Raw genomic sequence first — 22887 nt, 5'->3', positions numbered from 1 at the left:
TTGGGAAGTTTTGCGTGAAAATGACCTTCGTCCCTTTCATGTTCAAAGGGTTCAAGCATTATATGAAGGTGATGAGTCATTGAGAGTAATTTTATGCAATCAAATTTTAGGAAATATTCAAAATTAGCCGCAATTCTTAAATATCATTTTGTTCGCTGGCGAGGCTGCATTCAGTCATGATGCCATAGTAAATTTTCGAAATTTGTATCAGTGGAACATTGAAAACCCACATGCAAAAATTGAAAGAAAACATCAGCGCCGGCTTTCTTTAAATAATGGGTGTTTTTTTTCGATGTATAGAACTTTAAGTTGCCATTATTGTTCAAGATGGCGACCAATTTAACAGCTGTCAAGTGATTTATTCGCAGTTTGGTTTGGCAATTCATCATGAATAGACTCACGCCTGAACAACGCTTGCGTAGATCCGTTGAATGGGCCCAAAACCAGATTGCCGTTGTTCCCGATTTTCATAACCGAATTTTGTTTAGCGATAAAGCGCACTTCTGGTTGAATGGCTACGTCAACAAACAAAACTGCCGCATTTGGAGCGAAGTTAATCCTCAAGTGTTTGTCGAAACACCGTTACATCCAGAAAAACTGACTGTTTGGTGCGCTTTATGGGCTGGTGGAATCATTGGTCCGTACTTCTTCAAAAACGATGATGGCCAGAACGTTACAGTCAATGGTGATCGGTATAGAGCTATGATTACTAACTCTTTCATTCCTGAATTGAATAAGCATGATGTCCAAGAGATGTGGTTTCAACAAGACGGCGCAACATGTCACACAGCTCGTGCCACAATCGATTTATTGAAAGACACGTTTGGTGACCGCCTAATTTGATGTTTTGGAACTACTTTCTGTAGGGCTATGTAAAGTCATTGGTCTATGTGCATAAGCCAGAAACGCTTGACCATTTGGAAGACAACATTCGCCGTGTTATTGCCGATATACGGCCACAAATGTTGGAAAAAGTCATCGAAAATTGGATGTCCAGATTGGATTACATCCGCGCCAGCCATGGCGGTCATATGCCAGAAATCATATTTAAATTGTAATGCCACAAGATTATCTTTCGGATAAATAAAATCCATGTCAATCGAATAATCCATCGTTGTTTTGTTGCAACTTAAAGTTCTATACATCGGAAAAAAACACCCCTTATATGGCCGGAAATTATAGGAGATACTCTTATAGGATCTCATTTCTGTAAGTGATCGCTTAAAGAGAAAATGTATTTATAATTATTCGAAGAGGAGCTACCACCTTTGCTGGAAGAGGTACCCTTGAAGTGGAGACAAAACATGTGGTTAATGCAAGATAGCGCTCCACCCCATTTTATATTGGCTGTACGAAGAATTTTATATCAGGCAGTTGAACATCGATGGATAGGTCGGAACGGATCTCTAGCTTGACCGTCTCGCTCACCAGACCTCATCCGATGAACTCCTTTTTTGGCGGCACTTAAAGTCTTTAGTGTATGAGACACTTATAACAGATATCCATGACCTACGACAAAAAATAAAGAACGAAAGAAATAGGTTAGGCCTATTTTTTCGTGTTCCAAGTGTATATTGTTCAATTCCCGATTATTATTAATAATTTTTTGTTTGCGAGAATGTTAAATGTATTTATATCAATTAAATATGTCATTGCAAAGACTTTTTCATTTGTAGCATGCTGTTTTGAAAAATTTAGTGCACATCACCTGCAGGCTAATAATGATGGCCTGCATTTTCACTTGCTTTTCCGTAACAGAAATGCATTTCGCGATATCCAGTATTACCTTTCTGTAAATTAGAAGGGCCGAGAATAAAAAAATCATTTTGTAGCTAAACGATAGCACTTATCAACGTAAATCAAGAGTAACAATTTTTAAGAATTTGTGATTCTGTTTAAGGCAATCTGTTATATTTTGCAATATAAGTGTAAATAAATAAAATTCAGAAAAAATAAAAAAATATGTAAAAAGGTAAACTAAATCTGTTCGGGCAAGAACAAACGTATTAAAAAATTCGCCAATAAATATAGCATGTTCCAATTGTAATTGTGACTGAGGGTATTGAGAAATATATGTTTGATGTCTAGCCGTCGCGAGCTGGAATCAAGATCTATGGTTATTCTAATTTCTTTGAAGCTCCCTTTGTCAACCTGCTCGAACTACTCACTAGAATAGGTTAGGTTACATTATATTACATACTGTCTCTTTCTTTTGTTACTATACATTGCTCTGTAAATGGATTGTTTTCTGCTGAGCAATAAAGCTATTATTATTATTATTCATTTGAAAAAAATTGATGATTAAATCTTCTTCAATGGGACTACAGTCACATACGATTAAGAAACCTTCTGTTGCACCAGCACTAGTATTAGAGGATTTTGAACACTTTTTATAAAACTTCTGGATTCCTCCTGGGTCGGTTTTCGTTGACTCGAACTAGCTAACGTTTCGTCAATCATCCTGTTGGCTTCTTCAGATCTTGACTAAAACTGGCTCGCATTTTACTTTGTACCTGCTTTTATATTGGTTTCTACATTATTACAGCAGCCTATGGAAGTTGCTTTAAAAAAAGATTTTGAACACCTTTATCTACAGAGAGAAATTCCAAAAATGTGCCAAAATTAATTGATATTTTTTATAAAACCTATATAAGAGCATATACGAGCCGTTTAATAGAAATATCGAATGTAGATTATTTCTTGGACTTTTACGAATAAAATTTTAGAAAATCATTATTCGTTGCACTGCAAATTTTGGCAAGGACTGTTTACAAAAATTGTATTTCAGCGGATATATTCGAGAAACGAAAGCAAAATTCAACTCTTGCTGTTATCGTCGTTTGTCTCAACATATTTTCTTCGTATTTTCGTTCCGCTCACATATGAAATATATAATAAAAGGCTGTAAAATACGCTGAAACTGCAAATTCGAGGCTCCTCGGCAAAACCCCTGTCACGGAACCTTACATCCTACTCAAATACATAGCTTGTGACCTGAATAATTTTATGCCACTGATATCTGCCTCCTTAGCTTTCTGTGTTACTAATCTTTATAAAGTTTATAGCTGCAGTTGTCTAAGTTGTCCTTTACGCGGAGTTTCCTTTGTTTTCAGCCCTAATGACAATGCGTAATGGGGAGACAGTTTCTCTCGAAGTCGGAGGAATTTGTCATTATGGTCGTATGGATTTGTACTGCACCGTTGTTGGACGTAAACGCGCACGTGAAAAAGGTAAGCAAATTTTATTCAAGATTTCATTGTTCATTTCTTCGATGTCATCTAAATTTCGATAATATTGTGAAAACTAAACTAAGTCGGTTAGAATTCATACTAACTGTTTCGGCCCTCGATTTTTTCGAAATTTTAACAAAATGACATATAATTAGAGACATTTTTATTCGATACTCACCCATAATTGTCATACCACTATTATGATTTCGTATTAAAATGTTCGGGACAGTTTCTATGTCTGCTGATACAGAGAGATACTTGACATTTTTCACGTGGAACGGGTACTATTTCCACACGTCTCTAACTTGCAGCATTGTTGATGTCATCTATGTGGACTGGCCATAGCCAATACCATCGAATCTAATATCAATCACAGGAAGCGACTAACCAAAACTAAAACCTTCGATTACGTTGTAATACGTAAGGTTGCTTTTCATTTTACTCACAAAACAGCCACAAAGAGTATAAAATTATATTTATTGGAAGCCATGGAGATTAACAAAATGAGACATTCAAATGTATTGCTTATTGAACTTAAATTCTCACAACATTACTTGAGGTTTTATTGTCATTTTTCGGTATATATAGTAGCAGGTAGTTTGTAAATATTATATTTGATAAAGACACGGTGTTGTCGAAGCCATTGTCATGCGAAAATATATAATTTCGTGAAAATCCGAAGTTTTAGTTCTTATTTCAGCCTCTCAGATCTAAAATATTGACATTTCAGCGGCACGTTTTGACGATACTAGTTATTTTGTAATTTTTGCTATGTCGAAAAAATGATTTGTGTTGCTACCTAATAAATACCCATGGTTTTAAATGTTTGTGGGTGGTTTAGTTTTGCAAAACAACCAAATAAACTGAAACTACTTTTATCCCCCATCATGTGATTTAATTAAAACGCAAGAAAAAGCAAGGGTAACTTTTTTATTACAAAATATATTATTCAATATGGTACCGATAAAACAAGATTATGGCTTCAGGTTTTTAATAATTTCTAAATTTGACAAAACATGAGTCTTCAGGAAATAACATCACTTATAGACTAGTTTATTAAGTAATTTTTTAAAATAACCTCGTTATGGTGTGCCAATATTAAATAATATACTTTATACTGCAAACCAGAAACGTATTAAGATGTGCATTGAGAATAGTCGTCGGTCGAGGCTTCATTCAATTCGAGCTTCCACCAGTAGAAAGACACAAAGTTAATTAAAATAGCCAGGTTCTGTATTATTAAACTTTTTACCGAATAGGGCACATCTAGTCCGCGACTGCCTTGCCCCTTGCAAATACAATTACAGACGGCGGGGACATTTCTACGGGGATTTCCACGAAGCATTTCAAGATTTACCGTAATTGAATCCGTGATTTTACCCTGAGGATTCGGGAAACTGCTCGGCAATCAAATCTTGGCCGTTGAAGCACCTTGACGGTCCCGTAATTCGATTAGCTATTTGTTTATTCTGTTGTAATTGTATCGTTCGTACAATGGCCAAACAATGGTACTTTTTTTTATGTTATTTCACATTCTCAATTTGTTCGCAGTTCAGTTAGCTAGGTGCTGTAAGGTAAAGTCTGTTCATAGATATAAGAAAGTGACTAACTGATACGAATTGAGGAAAGACCCGGGCAAGCTGTAAGAATGAAATATGGCCGAACAGGTCCGTACTTTGCTTAGAATTTAATTATTTGGGGTTTTGTTAGGAAAGATACTAAACAATATTTATTTATTTTTGTATGTATTTATGTTTAAATCTAAAATAAAATTACAAATTATTTTTATTACCTACTTAAATTACTTCAAATTATTCACATAATATATCAGTATCACTATCGCTATCATCGCCTGTTCTAATTAGTATTTGTTCTATATTATTTGCAATATGGATACACGATTGTTCTGCTTTTCCTATTTGACGAATGGCAGATTTCAGTTGGTGCAAACATGTTCAATGGGATTAAATATACAGTGGTAAGGTGGAAGCCTTAAAACTGTATGCCCTAGATTTTTTGCATAATTATCACAGACGTATTCCTTTTGTAGGTTCAAACTTTGTAGAACCTCAATTAATTGCTTTTTGGTATAATCTTCGTGAAAATAAATGTCGTTATTATACATTTAGTTTTGGATTGTTGCTTTTGTGTCACATGAGGAAGGGGTTTTAGCCCACTGTCTACTGTGATAACTTGCATTGTCCATTACAATGACGCTATTAGGAGGAATGTTTGGAACTAGTTTGTTTTTAAACCAACTTTCAAATAAATCAGCGGTGGTGTCTTCATGGTAATCCAGAGAAGAATCTTTAATATTTTTCGCAGACAGAGAAAGAGAAAGTCCATTTGGAATCCAACCATCTCTAGAGCCAGCATGCAAAATAGTTATTTTTTTGCCTCTTTTTGATGGCGCGTTTGTTTTACACTTATCAGTTGAGTCAACCCAACCCTTTTCCGGGGTATCATAAGTGTCGAACCAGGTTTCATCCAAGTAAATAATTGGCTTTTGTTGTTCTCTATAAATCCTAATTTTTTCTAGATATTCCTGTCGCCATTTCCGAATTTTCAAAAATTCCATTAAAACTTGCCCATGTGTTGAATACACTTCTATAAGGTAGTTCTGCCACATTTAACACCTGTTCCATCTTTTTCAAGCCTTCTAATTAAGATATCTAATGTAGGCACACTTTGTTCCTCGTATAACTGGTAAATTTGACGCCATATTATATCTTGATCATTTTCATCTACACTCGAGAAATGTCAGCATCGCTTCTTTTTTTCCTCGCTTTAATGGGATTATTCACAATTTTCCATACAGTTAATGTTGGAATTTTCGTCAATGTGGCCGTTTCATCTAAAGATGCTTGCTTGCTGGCACCACGTTAAATGAGAGTCAAGTAAACATTGTTTATAACTTCCTTAGTCTCAATAGAATAGTGTTTTCTACATTTGGGCGGGAGCATCTCTTGAGATACACTAGACTAGACTCGCACATGTTTTGCATTATTCGCACACGATTCAACACACGCTGTATTATCCACGAAATAAGAATGATTACTAATAGACTTAAACTAAGTAGTATACCAAACAAAAGAATATTAAACACAGGTAGGTATAAAATTATTTTCTATTACGGACTACAATTTTACGTGAATTTAAATTCCGAAACTTTAGGTAATAATCTTGTTGCATTGTAAGTTAATGACCATCCTTGGATATCTATGAACAGACCATATCCTTAATTGAAAAGTTTTTGCTAAAATTGTAACGATATTTTATGCAGAACTACAACTCTTACTTGAAGTAAATTCAGGGTTACCCTTTAATAATATCATATTCCAAAGTCGCTACATCGAAATGTCAGAGCAAATTTCCGTTTTTTTTTTGATTTACTTAGTCTATTTCCAGGTATCTCTCAGGTTTCAATCTTTTATAGTACGTACACATTAGCTTTATCACATTGCTTATAACATTTCTCGGCAATTAGAATAAACCGCAAAAATATAGCGAAATTGTCAGAATTTTTGGTAAAGATGCAAAAGAGTTGGAAAATATTTTGGAGATTATTGTAAAAAGCGATAAATTAAAATCAGTCATGGAAGCTAGAAATTTGGGTTTCCTCATCGACAGAAATTTATGATTTAACTCTCAGAGAGATTGAAGGTGTTGAATCCACATAGTACAAATATTAAGTTTCTAGATCAGGCGGAAGTGAACCGAATCCAAAGAGTTCAGAAAGCTTGCAATAGTTGAAAGTTTGACCCCGTAACTCATAAACTTAAACATACAAATATGCGTAATTTTCATGCAGTAATGTAAAATAGTTTTGTAGATCATTTACCTACGACATAACTTATATCACAGTCCGTAAATTTTGAAATATTCAAACATTCAAACAGTAACTTCATGACTTTGTCTGAAAGTAGCCTATTGTTTATATAGTAATATAATATAGTAACTTAATAATATGCGCACATTATTTGTGTATTTGGTCCGTTCAATTGATTAGTTATTAAGTACTTTCCAGCTTACCTATCGGTAAAATAATACAATAAATATAAAATTATATATGGTAAAATAATATTCCAGATTCCATTATTATGTGTTAGATTATTTTTGAGTGGTAAAATATTGACATCCACAGGTCATACCGTCCACAGGTCTTACTAAACCCATATGGGTGCAATGCACGCGAAAAATATGGTTCTTCTAGAATTTATATTTTTTATAATTATCATCTATTTCATCGTGGTTTCTCGAAAAAACAATCAACTGTTGAGAAAATACTTAAGTTGTTTAATTTATCAAATAGGCATGTAGATATTTTCTCTTCTCTCGGTTTCCGCAATCTCGTAGAATATGGCGGAGTAAACAGCGTAGTTACTGAAAATGTGCTTGTAATTTATACGAGGGACCAAAGTTTCTAATCCATAGTAATAAATTATGGAAATCATAGCGAACTAAAATTTTATCAAATAAATTTGTTATGGTATTTTATGCAAAAAATTTGGTAAGTGAGTCGGTAAATTTTTGCGCGAACTGACAAACGTCAAAATACGATGTAAATAACATCTGTCTAAAATATTTGAAGCATAGAAATGTCAAAAATTTCATTTTTGAGATAATTGCCGGTGTTCGTAAAAATAGGGCAAATGCAGATTACTCAATTATTACGGTAGGTCCCTTTTCTTTTCTCGGCACATGCAGCGGGGCACGTACGACAATTTTGACACAGAACGATAAATATCAAAAAATGGCACATACCGCCTCCGACATTTTCCCTCTTCATTTGATTGAGGGAAATTTATTTTATTCTCAGAAATTTAGCGAAAATGAATTGTATTTTAATAAGGAAAAGGTTTCTAGTATACTTGGTATGGTAAATGTAGCACATTTCGATTTTAATTCGCATACATTCCCCAATTTCGTTGTAGTGACGATTTATTTTTATTATCCTCGTATTCGATCTAAACCGATCGCAAAAATTTCCCTTTTTAATTAGATATTTCAGCCAAAAAATTCACCTGAAATATATTTCTCAAATCTTTTGGGATTATGAAAGGACTTAACCGAGGTCCTTTCATGCCGTCCGGAATTGTATTGTGTAACCTTCCTCTCGCAGTTTGAAAAACGCTAAAAGTTTCGAGAAGCTCCTTTCCGCAATCGTTTCAAAAGGACGAGAAAGTTGATGTCTAAATGAGATAAGGAGTTTTTTAATTTTTTTTTTGGAGATCACTTAAAGGGAGTCGTGTTTAAACGAACAGAAGTTGAAGTCGAGAAATTGATAATACTTAGGTCGCAGACAGTCAGTCAGGGCATTTTAGCCCTAAATGTTTTGTATCGTTTGTAAGGAAATCAATACGAATTGTTTCCTGTACGCATCTTTCCATGCGAAGCTCCTTTTTGCTTTTGTATCGTACGTTTGTGCAATCGGCTTAGTTTGGGAGCCCAGAAAAGCCAATAATTTTCAATAATTGTCTCTTTTTTCGGTTGATGTATGGATGGTACATTAACCGGCGAGGAACATATAACACTACTTCTTGTCCAAAATGTTTATCAGATTGATATCTCATACAGGATTTTTTCTTGAAAAACATTTATCAAATTATAGCTGTGTATGTGGTGTGTAAGGCTGGTATGCTAATTTAAAGCAATCCAATCAAAGCGATAGATAGGAGGAGCGTTCGCAAAGATACTCAAAAATGCTTGAAGCAAGAAGCTGATGCGTTGGAACAATAGATATAAGTTTTTGTGTATTTTTTTAAGTTTATTGTTTACAATCATTAGAAAAATTGTCAATAACTTTGACGTTTTTAACTTAAGATTTACTGTTCTCCGCATAATGGTTCCCATTTGGAGAGTACAAAATAATTGCTGTCTGAAGTCTGAAATTCAATTAATTAAAAGGTGTAAAAGACATTTGGTATGGTAAATGGTTCATGGATCCCAAAAATATGAGTTTCTTAGTTCTAGTTAATATTTTTGTCATATTTCCATTATACCTACCAATACCTTAAGGACACCTAACATCCAAAAATCGTTTCTATTTGAAATTTGCAAACGTATTTTATAACACCGGTCATTGGCAGCACTTATCACGCATCTCTCGCTCGGTGGCGTGTCATCAGCTCATGACATATGAGGAATGGAAATAGGATTCGCTAAACTGCAAACATATACATATATCTATAATCGATCTGTTCTCTAAACGACGCCATGGGGCATGTCACGCATGAGAATAAATTATACCCCGCGATGTTTATCAAACCGGATCTGTGTGAAGGCTAAAAAAAGTCACGTTTTGGAAGGGTGGGATTATATGAAGTTAATGTTCTATCCGAGAATTTTGCGATAAGCAAATATCTGCTAAAATGCAGCAAACGATCTCTACTAAGCTTAACTACTGAATCAAAAACAATCCGAAGGCGAGCATACTGAGAGGTCCCATGACTGTCGTTCTGACGATGTATAAGATTTATCAGATTTATATTTTAATGGCAATTATTGATAGGGAGAATAAATAGTTTTACATACCATAGAGATTTTTTAGACGGCCAAATCCCTGGATTTTAAAGTGTTATTTCGTATATAGGAAAGTCTGAGTTCTACAGAGTGTTTTCCAATTAAAAGGGAGATTTTTCGGTCCATTTTAAAAAGAAAACTTCATATGAACATATGTACTAAACGTCTTAACTTTTGAGATATAGGGTGAAAATTTAATACCACCAATACCAATACAATTGACAGCGTACGGACTTTCACCTGTCTATTTTGCAGACATTGATGGTATGCCACTGATTTCTCTTAAAATAAAAATTATTCTTTCAATCTCCAATCATTCCTAAAGAAATTAAATTTTTTGATTGATTTGATATATACACCGATGGAACTTCGCACATTTCCGGGATATTATCGCACGGGTTCGGCAGCAATCGGATGTTTTCGGAGATTCTTTACACGCCTTGAATTTTGACGTTTGTCAATTCTGTCGGTCATGTCAATGAATGTATTCGTGTTGTTTTGCGAAAATTATAGTATATAGAGAAAAAGTATAGTATGCCACACTTTCGGTAAACTTTTTAAGTCACTCTTTTATTAAACACTCATCCGTTGCGCTCCGCTCGTGCCAAATAAACTCGTGATTCAAATGCCTTTTACCACACTTGTTGTATAATATTACTAACTAATTCGGCATTTATTTTCAAATTATATTTGTATCTTATTGATTGAGTAAAAAAGGTAAAAGTAATTTTTGGACTTAACCTTGAATGTTAATGCGTTAAAAGTTTGATTTGATCCGAAATATAGCCATCAGATAATATGGAGCCATAAATAACTTTAAAATTGTTGTACTTTTGGAGACTATTCATACATAAGTGCATATAAATTTTACATACTGGCGCGGACTCGTCGGCATTCCTTTATTTATTTTTCATCTTATTTCCCATTTGCTTTAAGTCTTTATAATGTAACTTCAGCTAAAATATCGTTTTTTCAACTTTTTTTTATTTTCTTCCAGTTTTTCATCTCAACTTTCAGTAAAAATTATTTTTTAATTTTAATACATTTTGTGATAAATTACCTACGCTTTTTACGTTTAATTACGTTGTTGTTGATTTATTCCAAGCGGCCACAAAGTCAAAGAGTATTATATGTATTGAACGCACTCTTTACTTCATTTATATGGTGTTTATATGATATAGCATTTTTTGTGGTTAATTACTACTATAAAGGCCAAATTGAATTTTTTTTTTGTTGGTTCTTAATCAAGCATACTATGTATGGGCACATTTTAATAGGAATAGGACATTTAGAGTATTTCGAATATCGAAATTTTATTTCCAGCATGAATCTTAGATGTCAGGATACCATTAAAAGCGATTATAAGGTCGGAGAGTGTTGAAACGGTCTTGATAATCCTTGTTTGATTCACAAATGAAAATTCTTAATTTGGTGTTTATTTATTTTTTATTACTTTAAATATTTAAAGTTTTTTTACAAATAAATTAATTAGAATTTTATTGGAGGAAATTTGAGCTTTTTTCCCTGTCCGCTTCACACGAAATTCCCGATAGTCTGCTCTTTTATAATATATTCAAATTCAAGTTTACGCGAAATCTGACTAACGTGTAGAGGGAGTTTCGGGAAGTTTTTATCTAATCGGACATCCTCGAATTTGCATTCAGAGCGTCTTAATATATTCACGCCGCAACTCTTTACGAGACGCTCTGAATGAAGCTTAATGCCGAACCGAAAGTTTCCCTGAAAACAGGAAAACACTTTTTAAAGCGTTTTGTCCAAATCGTGAATACGTGAGTCTCCATCCGGTCCGCAGGAAACTTTCGACTTTGTGTAAAGCCAGAATATTGCACTAAACCGAATTTTCTATTCAGGAGGACATCGAGAGCAGTCTCGGCATTATCCACGAAGTGTCCATCAAGAGTTTGGGGACGTTATGCGTGACCGAGCAGTTCAGATCTCTCAACGTGCCAGTAGATACCCTTCGATTCGAATCCGCCCGTCAAAAAGCGGATTTGGCTGCTACTCTGCTTCAAGATTTGGGAGTTGCTCATCACAACGGTAAGCGTTTTTCAGCGCTGTGTTACAAGCAATATTTGTATTCCAGTTAAACAGAGCTCGGAGAAATTGAAATCTACCGCGGGTAGGTAAAACCAGTAAAAATTCGCTTATTTTTCAATTTCCAAGACAAATTGGTTCAAAGAATACCCTGCGACTCACGGTCGCCGCGTATAACGAAATTTTTCCGCTTCGTTGTTACCTACAGTGAAACAAACTGGAAGATAAAAGCCGTCAGGTATAATCCGAATGAACATTATAAAACCGGAGGATGGGGAGGTTACGTTTGCTGGGAGTATTTCGAGCGTGCAAACTTTCGGGAAGATAACGAGGAGTAACTAATAATGGGTATTTTGAATACACAAATAACTTGTTTCGGGATCAACGCGCGCTAAAATTCGTATTCGTAAGAAAATTGGTATAGTATGCCTCAAAGTATATCCTTCTGTCTTTTGCGGAAATTTTCAAAATAATCCGATACAATACCCGACCAGTCCGTATTGTAGAACAGAGCATCAAGGACCAACTTTACAGGTATCTTAAAAATATAAAGATTACGATGTTAATTTAGATACATTAGTGTTAATAGAAAATACGATCAAACTAAGTAAATACAAATCATCAATAATTACTTACATAACTAAGTTTTAATTCAAATTCTAATTGCATTTTTAATTATATTTATAATTAATTGGATCAATTTATATTTATAAATCCCTCTTCTGATGCAGCGTAATTATGGTGATGCGTTTTCCTTGACTTGAACCTAGCTTAGTCTGATAGTATTTAATTGAAATAGGTTAAGCTCAATTTGAGAATAAGTAAGCTTTGCATATACTCAAGACTATGTCGGCTTAAAATAAATGGCAAATTCTCAATGTCTTAAGTTTTTTTTAAACAAAAATGTAGGTAATTCAAAGCAAATATTAGATAAAATTTTAGATATTTATGTAGCAACTTGATTTGAGCAAACACCGATTCATTTTGAAAATATAAATATAAATGAGCATAATTTTATATTGAATTTTTCTACTTTTAAATTAGATACATACATACTTAAAAATATTCATTTAGTTGCTTTAAATCAAGCATTAGGGCAATTCTATCCAACAATTTGTACCTGTTTTGTTCGATCTTACCGCAGTTTTATATTGAGAGAGTGCTAATTTTACCACAAAAATGGAAATATTTTTAAAGTAAAATTTTGTATAATTTTGTTTACACCATTCTAAAACTTTTATTCTGGGAGATACGAAAATACATGCAAAACATATAAAGAGCTTTTCAGCTTATCTTTTCACTAAAACATATTATTTATTGACCAACGATTTCTGATAATTTTAACAAATTAAGAAAGTTGAAGAATTCTCTTAAAAAATGGGTTTTTCGAAGGTTTTGATAAAAATACGTTAATAGCTATGCTATTTGTTATTAAGAAGGTAAGCCGACGATTTTTACATTATTTGCAGTAATCTCATGTACCTAAAACTAGTATTTCTCTTATTATATATAGATAATTTTTGTGATGCAGAATGCAGATTTACTCTAACATATAAATAGTTACGTACGTACGTACTTTTTATTTTAATCTCGAAAATGGAAGCAGGGAGGGCTTTAGAAAAGATTGTGTCATTTGTATAGGCAATTTTTCATATTTTAAATTTTCTTTTAGTGCTTCGTTCTCTGCTTCTCCTTATAGTAAATCTTACAAAAAAAGAGAATAAAGGTTAACTTTTTTTTATTAAAAAATGATACAAAATTCTTTAAAAATAGTTCACCTTAAGAAGTGCATCAACTTGTTAATTGCTGCAATAATAAAGAACTACATTTACCTTAGCGTTAAATACATTAAAAGTATAAACAACAGCAATTACTTCAATTCTGTGTCTTGACATTTTTTGGTGTGCATCTAGTTTTGTCAAAGAAGAATTATCCATGCACCATATGTCAAATTACATATATATGTCAAATTACATATATATTACACAAGAACTTGCCAGCAATGGGCGCAAATTTCTCAAAATTTCGATGTGGCCCCGAACATTCTTAAGCAGATAGCTACATTCAGATGTATTTGGGAAAAATCCCTACTCTCTATAACATGCTTAAATGATGTAAGGAATAAATTTAGTAATGGTAGTGTTCTAACTACATACCTTTCAATACATTTATAACGGACTCTGGAAGTTCCCAACTTTTCGATGAATCTTCTGTGTTTATTGTAATTATAACACAATAGCACTGGTAATAATTATATTAGTTTCATCTTCTTTTATATTACTTTCAGCTAATCGAAAATAGAGGCAATGTGGTTTTGACGAAAGGAATATATTTTCCTTTTTGTCATTTCTTATTCACTGTGAACAGTATCCTTTAACGAGAAGATCCACGATTAAGTTTTTATTTTAAAATTTCTTGTGTAATGAGTCCTGTACTTATTAAACATTCATATATATTTTTGGTTTTGAACCGGAAACGGAAAAATTAGAGATGATTTTTCATTCGAAACTATTAGTGGATAGGTTATAAGCGTCGGACTCTTTTAGTTATTATTATTATGAAACTCTTGACTGGAATCTTCGGCACTGCACTAACACATAATAACGCGTTTTACCACAAACCGAAACTCAATCTTACTTGAGTTTTAATCTTCTCCTGAAGATACCAACTTAGTTGGCGAAACGCGCGTCGAGTACGTAAAACTGAGTTTCGGTTTGTAGTAAAACGCGTTATTGTGTATTATTATTATGGAAATTTACATGTCAAAATTGTCGATATATGCGCCGAATACTAATAGCCCATTTATTATTGTTTTTGTAGATCGTTTATTGTTTACGGCTTAAGTAGACGAATGTGACAAATTGTGGTACAAAATGCAATAGCTGAGGGTTGAAGGTTATTTTTAGACCGTTTCTTCAGGTGGCTATTATTCAAATATGAATGAAAAAATAAAGATATACATTAAATTTCCATCAAGAAAAAAAACTGATTTGTGTTGAAAGAATAACGCGGCAGAATGAAAATGTACAAAAGGTAACTATGTTCTAGTAATAGACAAATTCATGTGCTGTTTTCTAAATTTGTACTATACCTGGCACAATAAAACAATACGTTCTGGGCATTAAACAATACATTGTCTAACATCGGACAGCTTATTCTACAGCTTGTCCCATAGCTTGGGAGTGTGTTGCTGGGGTGATTTCAAGTTAAAAATGTCAAATGATCATATACCCAAAACGCTGCTCTAATTGAGATACAAGAATTGGAAATTCTATATTAAAAGAAACCCCTTTATTTTTTATTTATTAATATTTTATTTTATTGACTTAGTTGTTCAGTTTCTTAGAATTGAAGTCTCAGGATCAGCACTAATAGTTTCAGCGGCATCCATAATTTTTACTACTTTCTGAATGCTGAACCTCTTCCAATCCACCGGTTTGTATATTTTTGATTAAGAAGTTCTGTTTCTTGTGGACCAAAGTGAGAACACTAGTAAAAGGTTGAGCACGGGATGCTCAGAAGTAGCTGTAGAAAACTTGCCAGTTTCTCTCAAACATCGATGGACATTGCTATTCCATTTCGCAGTCCATAAACAAAGTGAATGTCGGCGTATTCTTCATTCGAAAAAGTAAACATTATACCTAGGCTGGACTGTTTAATATTAATATTCTTCTTTAAAATTTCAAATGCTTGTGGCTCAGTTAGAACACCACACTCCAAAGTCCTGTTGTGGGACACCTTGTATATAAAAATTTTCTAATAGTTTCTTTATCTATAAAATAATTTCATCACACTATAAAAATTGAAACTAATTTCATATGATACATGACAGAACTGTCTTACTGTGTCAAATTTAATTGAAAAATGCTTTTTTTATTTCTATCTTTAGTTCTACAAATACAGTTTAGTTAGGTGATATCACAGATACGACTTTCAGAGGATATACAGTAATCTTGGAGACCTTTTTTAACTTTTCATATATAACGGAAACTCATACGATTTCAGTGCTATAGTCTCATTATGAATTTAAGTATTTGCCACCCCCGCAAAATGTTCTACAACATAAATAAAAATAAATTTGTATACAATACGGAATATTACTTATAAGGCAGCTGTACGAAACTCCTTGTTCCAATATCAATCAAAATAAATTCAGAAGATACAAAATCAGCCACATAGCACTAGAAATCGAAATGACTGTCTAGAGCCTAGTAAATGTAATATGCTTCTGGAGCAAATAAAACCTTTTCCATATATTATTAAGATAATAATTACTTTTTACAAAACTTTTGGATTGCTCCTGCGTCGGTTTTTGCTGAGTAGGACTTGCTAACTTTTCGCTAATATTCCTGTTGGCTTCTTCAGAGCTTGACTGAACCTGGCTAGCATTTTACTCTGTACCTGCTTATACAGGGTTTTTCACTTAAAACTCCGCACGCCAATAAGTCCGAAACGAAAAGAAATATTTAATTTATGTAAAAAGTAGTCAAAGTGTGGGGTCAAGTAGATATTTCCTAAAGTTTAAAAAATTCGACGCCTGCAAAGAGCTGGGCGTCGCGACGCGTCGAAAAATTATTCGATTGCAGAGACTTTGGAAATACGTGCATACAAAAGTACATATTATTTAAAAACTTTTTTGTTATTTACTCAAACTTATTTACTTTACCCGTTTCTAAGTTATACCGATTTAAAGTAAACATTTCGTGATTAATAAAAAATGCGATTAACGCTTATTTTTACAAGTATGCCATGAATGTTAGTTACTATGGCAACCATTGTTATCGCAGTTGTTTTAAGTGCAATTACAAACGTAAATTGTTATTGCTGTATCAAAAAATTGTCACATTTTGTCACAAGAAATATCCAAATTTGTTCGGTTTAAAAAAAACTAAGAATTATTATGTGAAAATGGTGCAATTTAGCAATCAGGAAAAAGTAGACATGTTACTGGTGTTTGGAGAATGCAGATGCAATTGTAGAGAAGCAAAAAGAGTTTACGCACGGCGTTATCCGCATGCAAAAACCTTTTCAAGTTTATGTAAAAACTTAAGCGAATATAGCAGCTTCATAAAACCTAAAAGAGATAGGAACAGGACGGCTACAAATGATGAAAATACTGCTGCTGTAATTCAGCAGGTTGATAATAACCCCAAGATATCCCTATCAGAGATAAAAGAAAATACCGGTGTTACCATAAGTTCTTCGTGGAGAATTCTACATAGAAACTCTTTTCACCCGTACAAAAGTAAACTAGTTCATAAACTAGAACCAGCCGATTATGCTAGAAGAATGTATTTCTTAGCGACATTGTCCGATTTGTATAGCCAAGATGCAAATTTTCTCTCGAAAATTTTATGGAGCGACGAAACTCGATTTCAAAATAATGGAATCGTTAATAGACACAACTGTCGTTTTTGGTCCGAAAACCATCCTCGTTGGATTACAGAAAGAGGTAACCAACGAATTTTTAGTATCAATGTTTGGTGCGGTATATTAAATGGATTCCTTATTGGACCTTACTTTTACGAAGGAACTTTAAATGCAGATCGCTATTTAAGATTTCTTCAAACTACACTTCCGGAACTATTAGAAAAAGTGCCTCTTGACACTAGAATGAATATGTGGCTACAGCAGGATGGAGCGCCTGCACATAATGCCCAAATAGTAACGAGGTATTTGAACCGAGAATATCCCAATAGATGGTTTGGTACTAATGGACCGGTAAGGTGACCGGCGGGGTCCCCGGACATTACACCACCAGATTATTTTCTTTGGGGCTACCTAAAAAACGTTATATATGAAGAACCTATCGAAGATATGGCTGATCTCATTAACAAAATTAGTGCAGCGTGTGCCGCTATCACAAGAAGGACTCTCCTACAAGTGACCCAAGCTCATCTGTTAAAAGTTTTTGATAGTTGTGTTCGAGCAGATGGACATAATTTTGAACAAAATTTTTGAAATGTCTTATTATGTAGTTAATTGCAATAATAATTTTGGTTAGTTATCATGTTATCAGAACTAAATCGATAAAAAATAATAAATAAAATCATACTAAAATAGTTGAAATCTATTGTTTGTAATTGCACTTAAAACAACTGCGATAACAATGGTTGCCATAGTAACTAACATTCATGGCATACTTGTAAAAATAAGCGTTAATCACATTTTTTATTAATCAAGAAATGTTTACTTTAAATCGGTATAACTTAAAAACGGGTAAAGTAAATAAGTTTGAGTAAATAACAAAAAAGTTTTTAAATAATATGTACTTTTGTATGCGCGTATTTCCAAAGTCTCTGCAATCGAATAATTTTTCGACGCGTCGCGACGCCCAGCTCTTTGCAGGCGTCGAATTTTTTAAACTTTAGGAAATATCTACTTGACCCCACACTTTGACTACTTTTTAAATAAATTAAATATTTCTTTTCGTTTTGGAGTTATTGGCGTGCGGAGTTTTAAGTGAAAAACCCTGTATATTTTTTGAGGAGGGCGGAGCTAAATAAGGTCCATAAACGCTGTCCCGGATGATTGATTACATGCAAGAATTTTAGTTTTATCGGATAAAATGTAATGTTCGGTTTTGTGATTGTGTTCGGCAACTGACGATGAGCTTATTTGTCTTAGTCTTGAGGCTCTTTCATGTTGTTGGAGCCTAGTCGATATATTTCGTCCAGTCTCTTCAATGTATTCTTTGCCTCGTATGCATGGAATGTTGTAAACTCCTGGCATATCAAATGGAATTTTGTCTTTGACGGATCGAAGATGTTCAGCGATTTTTGGATAAGTTGTAAACCTGGTTTTGAAGTTACATTTCTTTAGAACTTTTGATATGTGGTCAGTGATGTTTTAAATGTAAGGAAAGACAAGAGTGACAAGTATGGGATTGCTTTCGGCCTTAAGAGCGGAGATAAGGTGTTTTAGTTCTGGGGTCAGTGCCTCGGGCGACTTTGTAAACAGGAGAGTTGATAACCGATGATTTTTGGGCCGGATCGTGATGTGACCACGCATCAAGGTATCAAGGTAAGGCAATGACCCAATGTTAGGTATGATTTTTTATTGATAAGAATATCTAAGAATGGGAGGTTATTATTAGTTTCTAACTCAATGGTAAAACGTATGTTACGGGTTAAATATCTAAGAAAATCTACTAGGGATTCTTCACTTACATTCAAAACATCACTGAGCACATATCAAAAATTCTAAACAAATATAACGTCAAAACCAGATTTACCGCTTGCTCAAAAAATCTATCAAAATCTTCGATCTGTCAAAGACAAAATTCCATTTGAGATGCCAGTTTCTATTTCAATTTTAAAACGTATTGGGGTGCTATACTAGCCATTCATGACCATGAGGCCAAATAACAAAAGAATCATCGACGAGGCGTTTCCATAATTTTGGTTTTATATGGAGGTGTCTCAAAATATATTCGCGATGACTGGTGATAGTGGAGAACCCATAGCTGTTCCCGACGTTTGTTCAAAAATTTGATTGTTATAAGAAATATATGACCCAGACAAATATTTTTCAATTAAGGTTTGGTTCCAGATTCTACGATTTTAATATATCTGAAATGATGTTGAGAGTTTCAGGAATAGGAACTTTGGTAAAGAGGGATTCTACGTCGAAACTAACCAGAATATCTTGTGTATCTAATGTAATGCTTTTTAATTGTTCAATGAAGTGAAATGAGTTAAATACTTAATGGAAATCTATTTATCAAAATAAATAAAAACCAAAAGTTCAGATTCCCACGAAATTATATATTTTTACATGACAATTGTTTCGACAACACCGTGCCTTTATCATATGATTTTTGATAAAGACACGGTGTTGTCGAAACAATTGTCATGTAAAAATATATAATTTCGTAAAAATCTGAACTTTTAGTTCCTATTTATTTTGTTTAAATACGAAATTATCAGTTTACCCTGTAAAGGGTTTTAATAAGAGAATATGTTCGAGAACCAATAGTGCTGACAATAGGTCAAAGGGGTTATCCTGGTTAATAAGTCCGACTCAACAAAAACTGACGCAGGAGGAATCCGGAAGTTATGTAAAAAGTATTAAAGTAGACTGTGAAAGTTTCTTTGGAAAAATAAAAAAAGATAATTTTTCAATTATCAGCCCCGTACAGATCGATGGTGGCTTTTACATATTTGTTTCACTATTCTGTGATAATCAACTTGATTATTTACCATTTGTCACTAGCATTTAAGATAAATGGTTATGGGGGTTAAATGAATTTCAATCATTCATATCCATAGGTGGTACAAATCCGGTAATTTTTTTTTCATTTTTATTTCATTAGGTGTATAATCAATTCCCCTATAATTTTGCAGTTTGGTAGTAAAAGCGATTAAGGTCATCTTGAAACTTCTGGGCTTCGGACTGTCCTCGAAGTCTGAATATGGCTCTGGATTAGTATAAGACCTTGGTAAAGTAGTAGTCATAGTATAAATCCAAATTATTTGGCGAACTTTTTTACCAATACTAAATGGATATTTATTGCGGCAAGCAATGAGTCTTTAAATATTTTTTGCCAAAACGGAAGTCGTTTACTTGGAACGGCGTTAAAAACGCGACGATTCCAGTTTACGACGATGTAAAGATATCGTACTCTTGGTAGTAAATAACACGCATACCGAAAAACATTAAACAGTTAACCGCCGTTTAAATTACACGTGGGTGGGACAGACATTAAAACCCATCACATCGCCACGTAAACAAAAACTCCACCCTCCCTAAAAGTGTGCGGTTTGATGAAATAATTAAAATGTTTTCCTTGTTTTAACTGTTTGTATACCTCCTCCTCCCACACGGATTGGTAAATATTCAACCAAGGCTCGATAAACACGTACCACCTCCAGAATTTTAGCCGAGGCAAGATATTGTAATGCAGATTGTCGCAGACAAGTGGGATCCGGTTAAACATAATAGAATTAGACTTGGAATACAAAGCTGCATAATATATGCGATCCGAGGGAATAATGTGGTTAACATTTTAGTAACAATATTCATATTTCGACAGAAACGCTCAAATCAACAACAGAATTCGACTATACATAGGCAGAGATTTTGTTCGTTCCGTCTGTGAAATAATATTCGTCATAACATTGGATAAGCTTTTGCCCTTAAAAGAAATGGGTTGTTAAAATTATGGCAGAGGAAACGGTGTTAGTTTTTCTGGGAAATTTCGGAAAACAAGTAGTTTTTTTAAACTATTGTTTAGGCCCAATCATTGTTTAATTCCTTATTTTTGGTTATTACTTACAGTTTTTCAATTCAAATTTAGTTTAGTCTGTGTGGCCGTTGTCGAAAAAGTCAGTTCGTATATACAGTGTATTCCACTTAAAAACTGTACACCCTTGTAAGATCTTTGATTACCGTTTGATTTTGATATATTTTTTTATTGGATAGATCTCTCAAAATCGCACTAACACCTGGAAGTCTGGGGCTAATTTTTTATGTCAAATATCGAGAAGTGCTAAAAACCTAACTATACAAATTTCCATGAAGTTCTCTTAAACATTACTCCTGTAGAATGTTTGTTTATGGCTCAATTTTGGTAATTCTTTGTTGGATAGATTTCACTGAAAAACACTAACGATTTTCTTAAAATTAAATATGGTTAGAGAGGATTAGATATGAACTAAACAGACTTTACAACGCTATATTTTTTTTAATTAAGAATGATATTTAATTCTCATTTAATAATGAAAATAACAGAAATATCAAAATTAATTGACGTCGGCATCCTATTTCTTTTATAAAACCAAGTTTGTCATGGAGAAGCGAATATTCAACAGTCAAATTCACTTCCGAATTTATATTCTAATTTTGTTTACATCTACTACTACTACAAATACTAAGATTTATTAATGATGTAGTTTTAAGATAATACTATAAAATAAATGTCCCATAAAAAGTTCTTTTTATCATTGTCTTTCAAATTTGTATTATTAAAATTTGTAAGAACTTAAAACCATGTACAAAATAATCGTTATTTACAAGGTTTACAATATTTATTTTTTTAAAACATTAAAAACTTTGGTCATTGGTCTAGTTACTTTTAGGTGGTCCTGAACACGAATCTGTTGTCAGTTTCAATTCTAAAAGTACTTCAGGATTTTCCGTTTAAAAAATTGTGTCAGTTAGCCACGACTTTAGTCGATGCTATATGAAAACACCGTTTCATTTCTCTTTAGTGAGATCTATCCACTAAAAAAGAATTATCAAAATTAAAATTAAAAATAGTATAGCTTGCTTTTATGTTGTTTGGAATTAAAATTCGTTCACACTTTATTCTTAAAGAGAATTAAATCAAAAATTAGTCCTAGTTAGCCATCACTTCAGGTTGATGTAATAAGAAACGTAAAGTTTTAGTGCGTTTTTGAGAGACCTATTCAACAAAAAAAAATTATCAAAATCGAACCATAAGCAAAGATTTTACAAGGGAATACAATTCTTAAGTGGGACACATTGTATATAATGTGATGATGTCGTTATACCTACTAACTAAAAAATAGCGAAACAAATGTTAATAATAATTTGATAATATAGCAATTATGAAAGGAATAACAGTTTATTAGTTACTTTGTGTCGCTAATTCCAACAGGTTATAAGTTTCAGACCATTTCGTCAAAATTTGTTTTTAGTAAAATCCCACTTCTCTTAAATATTTTCAATCTTAATTTATTGACCTATCACGCTGATAACAAGTTAATGCATACTGTAAGGCCTTTTGTCTCATAAATGTTCCTATGTGAGATTTATGTATTCATAGTTCCTTTTCTCTTGTCTTTACCGTCGAATGTGTGGCGACTATCGCAGGTTAGTTGGTCACAGTCTCTTGTAGCATAGCATGATAAAAAGGGGGAATATAGTTTCCTATGTTTGCTACTGTACCAAGTATTAATTGATTAATTGCGATAAAAAAAAGTAACACCAAAAGTCTATAAATAACAATATAACACAAACAAAAAATAGAAATCTGTATTACTATAGTAAATACGTACAATCAATGAGAGACATGATCGATGCGAAAATTCCTATTTTAACCGCGTATACAGGGTGT

At 33.3% G+C, this 22887-nt stretch overlaps 1 protein-coding gene across 3 annotated transcripts in view; it reads left to right on the top strand.

The window, feature by feature from the left end:
- LOC132700028 (probable G-protein coupled receptor CG31760) overlaps nt 1–22887 on the top strand; it is a 156249-nt gene that overhangs the window by 62505 nt on the left and 70857 nt on the right. For all 3 annotated transcript variants that reach the window (XM_060667098.1, XM_060667097.1, XM_060667099.1), the window contains exons 3-4: nt 3114–3230; nt 11624–11810. In XM_060667098.1, the coding sequence (XP_060523081.1) occupies nt 3132–3230; nt 11624–11810 (286 nt within the window). In that variant the 5' untranslated portion in view covers nt 3114–3131. The remainder of the gene's footprint in view (nt 1–3113; nt 3231–11623; nt 11811–22887) is intronic.

The sequence above is a fragment of the Cylas formicarius genome, unplaced genomic scaffold (genome assembly GCF_029955315.1).
Source record: "Cylas formicarius isolate icCylForm1 unplaced genomic scaffold, icCylForm1.1 PGA_scaffold_3__17_contigs__length_32017465, whole genome shotgun sequence".
NCBI classification, from domain to species: domain Eukaryota; kingdom Metazoa; phylum Arthropoda; class Insecta; order Coleoptera; family Brentidae; genus Cylas; species Cylas formicarius.
This window is presented reverse-complemented; position numbering and strand designations above follow the sequence as displayed.